Genomic DNA, 7,872 nt, shown 5'->3' with positions numbered 1-7,872 from the left:
TCTTTTACTGCTACGGAGTTCAGCTATCACTGCTTCATCTCCCCATATGGCGAGCAGATCTCGTACCTCCCGTTCGGTCCATGCTGGAGCTCTTTTGCGATCCTGGGAGGACTCCATGACGGTTACCTGTGCTGATGAGCTCTGCGTGGTCACCTGTGCTCTCCACGCTGGGCAAACAGGAAATGAAATTCAAACCTTCGCGGGTCTTTTCCTGTCTACCTGGTCAGTGCATCTGAGTTGAGAGCGCTGTCCAGAGCGGTCACAATGAAGCACTGTGGGATAGCTCCCGGAGGCCAATAACATCGAATTCCGTCCACACTACCCCAATTCCGACCCGCAAAGGCCGGTTTTATCGCTAATCCCCTCGTCGGAGGTGGTGTAAAGAAACCGGTTTAAAGGGCCCTTTAAGTCGAAAGAAAGGGCCTCGTTGTGTGGACGTGTCCAGGCTTAATTCGGTTTAACGCTGCTAAAGTCGACCTAAACCCGTAGTGTAGACCAGGCCTAGGTTTCTGTTTCTGTCTCCTTCCCTATGACTAAAGAACATGTGTGAAAACAGATTATCACATCTGATTCTGAGTTAATCCAACCATTCTTTGTTTTAACTCACTGTCCTGTAATTTCATTATCTCCTCAGCAGCCAGCTGTTATGTCACAGACAGGCATATGATGTTACTTGTGAAATAAACAACAAAACCCAGCTATGCTCTTCTTACCCAGACAAAATGAAGAAAAAACTCACTCCTTACATCTGTTTGAAACATATGAGTTTGTGCTATTGTTGCTGTTTCCAGTAGATAAAGAAACAGTGAGCAAGGGGGAACACACAGAGAACTTATATTTCCATGAATTTAGGGAACTAGTTAGAAAAACTTCACAAAACCAATACCAGAAGATCAATGACTAATTCTCTTTCACAGAATGCTCTTCACAGTGAAGGTCACACCATGCATTCTGGGCGCTAAAGAACTGCTCAGCTGGTGCTGTAGATGGAACAGACCAAACAATACGGAGATGACAGGACCCGCCCTTAAAAAAAAAATTTTTTTTTAAACTTTGGCAATAGTCTTTGCTGGGTTTGTAATTGTGACTGGGTGTGTGTAACCATGGAGAGGGAATTACCCTCTCATTCAAGCTGAGAGAGAGGGTCCGTTCAAGTCAGCTTTGAGACACCCAAAGCTGCAGAAATGAGGGTTGAGGAGGTCAGTATTAAACCAAGACAGAAAGGGAATGAGACAAAGGAATGAGGCGCAGGAAGGGAAAATGGAGGATAGAAACTACAGTGCACAGAAGAGGAAGGTAAAGGAGAAATGATCCTGAAGCATGAGATCAATTGGCCCCTGGAGAAGAGGATTGCACAAATGGGCGCCTAGGGTAGGTTGCAGACCGAAAGGCAGGAAGGATGATGCATAGAGAATTTGGCAGTGAGAGACAGAAGAGGAAAGATTATATGGACATGATCAAAGGGAAATCAATGGAAGGATGCTGAGTTGGCAAAAAAACAAAATCAATAAAAAATTTCAACCAGGCACCACTTCATGTCCCAAAACAATCACAGCTGCAACCCTGTGTGCAATTAATCAAGTTTTATTACTCTAATTAATCACAGATAGAGAACCTTTTCCATCAAATTCCAAAAGCATTCAACCTGGTCTAGTCCATTAGTCATCTATCTTTATAAATAACTTACAGGCAAGCAAACAGAATTTGGTAGGTAAGTGCAGAGCAAAGCAAAATACCATTTATGTTCAGAATCCTTCATTCTCTCTGTTGGGTCCATTGTTTCCTCAGGTCAATATAGGAGGAAAGGGGGGGGGGGTAATGCAAGGGATACTAGATGCTTCGTGATCCAGTGTACCTTCAACCCTACCGCAGGTCACTAGAGAGGAGGAAGAGGCATTGCAGGCGGCCTTACATGCCTCAGTGTTTCACTGAACCATTACCATAGTTTGGATAGTAGTGTTGTTTTCCACCATCAATCAGCAAATAAGGCTTAGTCACCCAGATTTCTACAGGTCAAGACACATGCTGCCTTGCCTCCAAATTACTAGCAGCTCCAGAAGCATCACGCCAACCCATTTTATCTCCATGGTAGAACTGATATTCCACATATCGAATCCCAGGGATATTTCATGACCCTGATGCCTTCTCTGTGATAATCCACATCCTGCAAAGGAGGGCTCGGCCTGTCTCATAGCTAAAAGGGGCCAGTGCTAAAGAGGCCTTTCCCCACGAGTAGGCTGGAAACAGCTGATGTGGATAGACAGTGGCAGCACTGGACAGACCTTTGCTTTGCAGTAAAATTGTAGTGGTAAGGAAACGTTGGCCCTGCAATGTGCTGGGAATGGCAGGACTGGAGCTGGTTTTGGAGTTATGCTACAGTGACATGGGGCATATCAAGGGCTGACCTATCCCAACGTGCTAGCTACTCGCTTCTCATTGACAAGATAAATTATGCATTGATTCTGAATCTGGCTGACTCTGCTAATCTAGTTTCCAAGTGAGTTCCCTGGGAAGCAATATGAGCATTTCTGGTCAAATACTGTTCGAGATTCTCACTCCATCTCTCACACACCTGTGTGTTTAGAATTCTTTTGGTATATATCCATATACACACAGGCATCTCACAAACAGGTCCTCAGCTGGTGTAAATCAGTGCATGTTTTGCCCATTTATAGTAGCAGAGAATCTGGCCCACTATTTGTATTTTCTAACACGGCTTCGAATGACCAATCAGTACAAGTGGCCACTGAAGATTGCCAGCAGTCATCACACGGTATTATTCATTAACCAAAACCTAAAATAGTGCAATCCTCGGATGTGCTGTTATAGTGTCACTTTGTCTTACATCTCATGCTGCTAGCGTGTATATGACGCCAGAACCACACCTCTCATCATACATAATGCTTATATATGTATGGGTCTGAGGACAACACTCCCAGCTCTTTCTTCTTTCGCTTTTTTCTCAGCAAGTATCGATATCTCAGACCATGACACAGGAGAGGATGATGAAGCAAGCTCTCCAGAAGTACTGACTAGTATCCAGGCCAAGCAGGGCCTCGAGGTGGTCGATATCCAAAGGGAGAATGTGAAGCTGGGGGATACGGAGGCTGGGATGGAATTGGGAAACTAGGTAGCGGTGGCTGGGTGGGGTATGGACACTGTGGTCTTCCGCCTCCTGGTGGGAAATATTGAGGCTGGGGAGGCTGGGGGTACCCTAGTCCAGATGGAGCTCTGGGCTGGGATTGAGGGTAACCTGAGGCAGGTGGTGGACCTCTGCATGGAGACCAAGGGTACCCTGGGGCCGAAGATGAGCCTCTTGTCTGAGGCTGGGAGTATCCTGGTGTCGAGCCTCCAGGTGGGTATCCAGGAGCTGGTTTATAGGGAAATGTGGGTTGGGTGCTTGGCTGAGAGGAGGTGAGGGGTCCCATTATAACTGGTGCTCCAGAGAAAGGAGCAGGTTGGAGAGCTCCATGGGCTGTAGGGCCTACAGGCATGCATGGGGCTGGACTATAGGGCAAAGGGAAGGATGGTGTTCCTGATAGGAAGGGCTGTGGCTGCTGCTCGTCAGCAGGCCCAGGAGTTATGTGAGGAGCAGGAGGCTGGTGGTTAAAATGAGAGTCACTGGCTGGTTCCTGTGAAGCTTCAGACTTCCTCAGTATCTCTTGGAGCTTTTCCACTTTGACCCGTCGCAGGTGGGACAACTTCCTCATGGAGGAAAACTGCTCAAGAAATATCTCCAGTGGCACTTCGCCCTCCAGGAACTTCTCAGCCATAGTCTGAAACACAAGACACCACTGACACCATTGCTGCCCCCTCCAATGTTCTCTCCCAGCTCCGACCCCATGTTCTCAGACATGGCCTAGATCACATGGAAACAATTAAACCACTCAACCATAAAGGAGTGATAATCCCAATCTTTAGGACAATGGCTTCAATCTATGGGAGATAATCTCCAATTTAGGGTGCTGGTTAGGGAGGATAATTTCAAGTTTTCAGGGAGATTGCCATTAGTCAATTTTATTTTAATTTGGACTTAAATCTTAGAATCACCTCAGATTCCTCTTCGATCCTCTGGCCCTCCACCTGCAGAAGATTTAACAGGGTCCCAGGCTGCATCGCCACAGAGAATTTCTCTAGGGAGGAAAAATGTGATGATCAAAACATGACATACAGAAACTAGGCAAAATTACCATGTCTCCAGCTCTCTCAGAGACAATACTAGGCACCTATCCCAAAGCTCTATGCTCTGACTCATGATCCCAGCAAAGCATAAAGAAGTAGAAACTATGTCACCTTCCTGCCCCATGCCACCAAGACTCTGTTAAACCCCTCACATTCACAATGGGAACCTTTGCTGCCTTGGGAAGTTTGAATATAGGAAGAAAACCAAAGGAGAAACCAACATTGTGCAGTCTCTTTTGACTAGGGAATCACCTCTATTCTGTCCAGGTCAGTCTGAACAAACACCAGGAGAAGACAGATTCAGAATACAGACCCCCTGTACAGAAAGGGAGCTCCTCAGTCTGCTGAGCAGGAATGGAGGGGGGGGGGGGAATGGGGAAAAAGCCCTGGTTACAGACAATCTGACTGCACTGGGGAGGGTGAGTAGTTTGAGAGACATGTACCAAGTTTTGCCTTCTGCTCCTGGCACTGTTCTGCCAGCTTCTGCAGCTTCTGGTATCTGTCGGAAAGGTTTGTGCGGCCAGTTTCCAGTGGCGTCTGGAACTCCAGGTTCTGCTCTGCCAGGCTTCGGTTTGTGGCCAAGGCCATCTCCCTTTCCAGCTGTAGTTCCTGGACCTGAGAGGGGAGATCAAAAGCCACAGCCAATGAGGAGCAGCACCTCCTATCTGCATCCACACACTTTCCTCACCCTGCAGCATGCATGTTAATGTTTACCTCTGTTGATTCCAGTGCCAGACGCTCGATCTCCTCAGAATTCTCCTGCAGCTCCTGGAGCTCCTTCACAGATAGGTCCCTTAATGTCTCCATTTTCATTGGGGAATGTGAATTCCTAAGAGATGAGGAGTGTAAATGGACAATTACTAGGTTTCACAAAGCCAGCTGCACATTGACAATATATAGATATTAATCCCATGACAGACTTAACAAGGGGCTTTGATAAATGATGTCAACCAACAGTGGTGGTGGGGGGGGGGGGTTCTGTCACACTACAGACAACGGAGAGTCTGAGGATAGAGAGAAAAAGAAAACACAGCAGATCTAGACATTTTGATTTTGGCAACTGTCTTTCCATTTTAGGGAGACAAGGTGAGTGAGGTAATATTTTTTGGACCAATGTCTGTTGGCGAGAGAGGTAAGCTCGAAGGCTTCTCACCAAGAGAAGTTGGTCCAATAAAAGATATTATCCATCTACTTTGTCTCTCTAATATCCTGGGACAAACACGGCTACAACAACATTGCATTTCCATTTCAGGGACAAAAGAGGGAGGTGATTCCTCCTCTGTGCCAGGACAAAGGCATTTAAGAGTGGAGAAAAACACCTTCTCAGCCATATCAAATAGTGTGGCTATATCAACCCAATTCTTAAATAACTTCACTAGCTGGCCGTTTATTTCAGGATTCTGCTCAATATGATCCCCCTTTATTTTTAAAACCAATCGTCTATCTCTGGACACACTTCCCTGCTCATTTTCATTCTAATCCTCTACACATCACCTGATGTAAATGCTTTCCACTCTGGCACTCCTGCCACCTGGAACAGCCTTCCTATATCTCCCTACCTTTTCAAATTATGTCTGACAATAAGTTTTTATCTTCTTGCCTATGTCACACTGAATTTCTCTTTCCTTTCTTTTCCCTTTATGAATAAATACTTTCATCTTTTCCATGCAATGGGCTCTCACACCTTTGTAAATCAGGATTAACTCTACTGAGGTCAGTGGAATAAACTCTTTGCAGCACTCTTTTCCATCATTTATATATGCTCTGGCTGTCTTGTGCCATTTAGCTTTGTTACACAGTAAGGTCACACTTTGTCAGAAAAGTGCTATACACAGTAACTGTGAACAAAATAAAAACTAAACAGGGAAAAAAAAGAGAGGTACATTCCTGCAGAGGTGCAAAAAGGGACCAATGAGACAACTAGTGCAGATTTTAACCTAGTACTAGCTGCGGCTGTCTGTTCCACCCCTGGTTCAAGTGAAACATCTCATAGATTCTGCCTCTGGAGATGTTGCATCAGTCTCACAACCAAACCCATCTAATAATCATGTTGCGAAACCAGAAGGCATATGTGCATCAGCAAATTTTGCCATCATGCTGTAGACTCTGAAACAAACTCAGGGCTCTTACCTGTCCCACGAGCCACACTCACAAGAAGAATGAGACAGGGCAGTCAGAACCAGGGCAGCTGGAAACCCTACCCCCTGCTTCAGTGTATCTATAATCTCCTAGAGAACAAAAGCAATTCTAATGGTATGGCCACACCTATATCAGAATAATTTCAATAGAGGATGTTCACTGGTAGAACTGGCTTCTGCTGAAGAGGCCCTAGAATCAGAAGCCTGGAAAGCACAGTATGAAAGGGATGGGGGGGGGGGGGGGGGGGGGGGCACTATTTATTAAGCCCTTTGCTGAGTAGCAATATTATTTCTCAGCTGATGAGGGCCATTCATTAGTAATAGTGAAAGCAAGTGGTTTATGGGGCAACCCATGAGGTCAGATTCACAGAGTGTGTTGGCATGAGTCACCCACACAGGCCAGGTCTGGGAGGGTTTGTGCAAGTCACATGCATGGGGCCCTGGGTGCAATGGCACATGTCACTCACCCGGCCACAGCAATAGGAGTGTTGGCACTTTAGGCTGGTGTTAGGCACATTGGGTACAGCCCACTCCCAGGCGGGCAGAGCATGGTGTGAGCCGTGAACACAGGGTGCAGCTGGGTGTGTTGGCATAATTCACCCACACGGGGACTGCACTGGACACTGATGCAAGTCACCCGCAGGAGGACAGGCCAGCGCTGGGCACACCGGGGGCGAGTTACCCACCCTAATGGCACTGCCCCGGGGGTGTTGGTGCGAGAGCAGGGTGGGGTGTGGGCAGAGACAGTCAGGGGGCCTCGCAGCGTAACACCCTCTCCCTTCCCCCCACCGCCGGCGAAGAGCGGGAAGGGCACGTGCTGGGCTGGACAGCTGGGGCTGATGCACGTGCCACGCCACCAGGGGAGGGGGAGAGAGATCGGCGTGCGAGAGGGGAAGGCAAAGCGCATGGAACGTCGGTGCATCGTCGAGCGCACAGTCCATCAAGCCTCCCGCCCCTGTCGCCAGCTGAGGGCAGGGGAGGAAGAAAGCCAATCCCCACTGTTCTCGCGAGACCGAGACCGGGAAGGGGTTAAGCGATAAGGAGCCGATAATCAGTAAGAAATTACTCACCTGTGAGCAGCCGGGTAACCTCCAGTGCCACACACTTCCGGGTTCCGGTCCTCGTCCGGAAGTGAGCCTTACCATTGCTGTGGAGGTGGGGGGGGGGGGAGAAGATGATCCGCTGGGAGAATGGTACGCTCCGGCAGTTGGCCCGGTGTAGAGCGCTTTCAGCCTCGCGCCATCTTTGTTCCACAGTGAGGCTGCGGAAGGGGCGGGGCGGGAGGCATCCGAGCGCTCTCCCACAGCAGGGGGCGGGGCTGGGCCTCAAGCTGCTGTCACTAAGCGCCCCTGCCCCCGACAGCCCGTGCCCTGTGTGGGATGCGGTGCACCCGCAGGATGGGGGGGAGGGTAAATCCTAGACCTGGCCCAGCTCTGACCTGAGCTAATACCACCCATGGCCACAACAGGCCGAACCCCTCCAGGGCTCGGCTGCCACCATTAGCCGTGTGGGGGCAGAGCCAGTGCTGGGTTTACAATGGCGCCAGTGTAGG

At 48.6% G+C, this 7,872-nt stretch overlaps 1 protein-coding gene across 2 annotated transcripts; it reads right to left on the bottom strand.

The window, feature by feature from the left end:
• Positions 1 to 1,576: 1,576 nt before the first annotated feature.
• On the bottom strand, positions 1,577 to 7,525 carry VPS37C (VPS37C subunit of ESCRT-I). Of its 2 annotated transcripts, XM_034767661.1 has the most exons (6): positions 7,391 to 7,465; positions 6,313 to 6,410; positions 4,897 to 5,011; positions 4,626 to 4,797; positions 4,051 to 4,133; positions 1,577 to 3,776 (listed from the first exon to the last, which is right to left on the bottom strand). In XM_034767661.1, the coding sequence occupies exons 1-6, from the start codon at positions 7,463 to 7,465 to the stop codon at positions 3,033 to 3,035; spliced, it is 1,287 nt and encodes a 428-aa protein (XP_034623552.1). In that variant the 3' UTR covers positions 1,577 to 3,032. The 2 variants fall into 2 exon arrangements, with proteins under 2 accessions (XP_034623552.1, XP_034623553.1); XM_034767662.1 differs by lacking the exon at positions 6,313 to 6,410 and having other exon boundaries at positions 7,391 to 7,525.
• Between the last annotated feature and the right edge of the window lie 347 nt (positions 7,526 to 7,872).

The sequence above is a fragment of the Trachemys scripta genome, chromosome 4 (assembly GCF_013100865.1).
Source record: "Trachemys scripta elegans isolate TJP31775 chromosome 4, CAS_Tse_1.0, whole genome shotgun sequence".
NCBI classification, from domain to species: domain Eukaryota; kingdom Metazoa; phylum Chordata; order Testudines; family Emydidae; genus Trachemys; species Trachemys scripta.
This window is presented reverse-complemented; position numbering and strand designations above follow the sequence as displayed.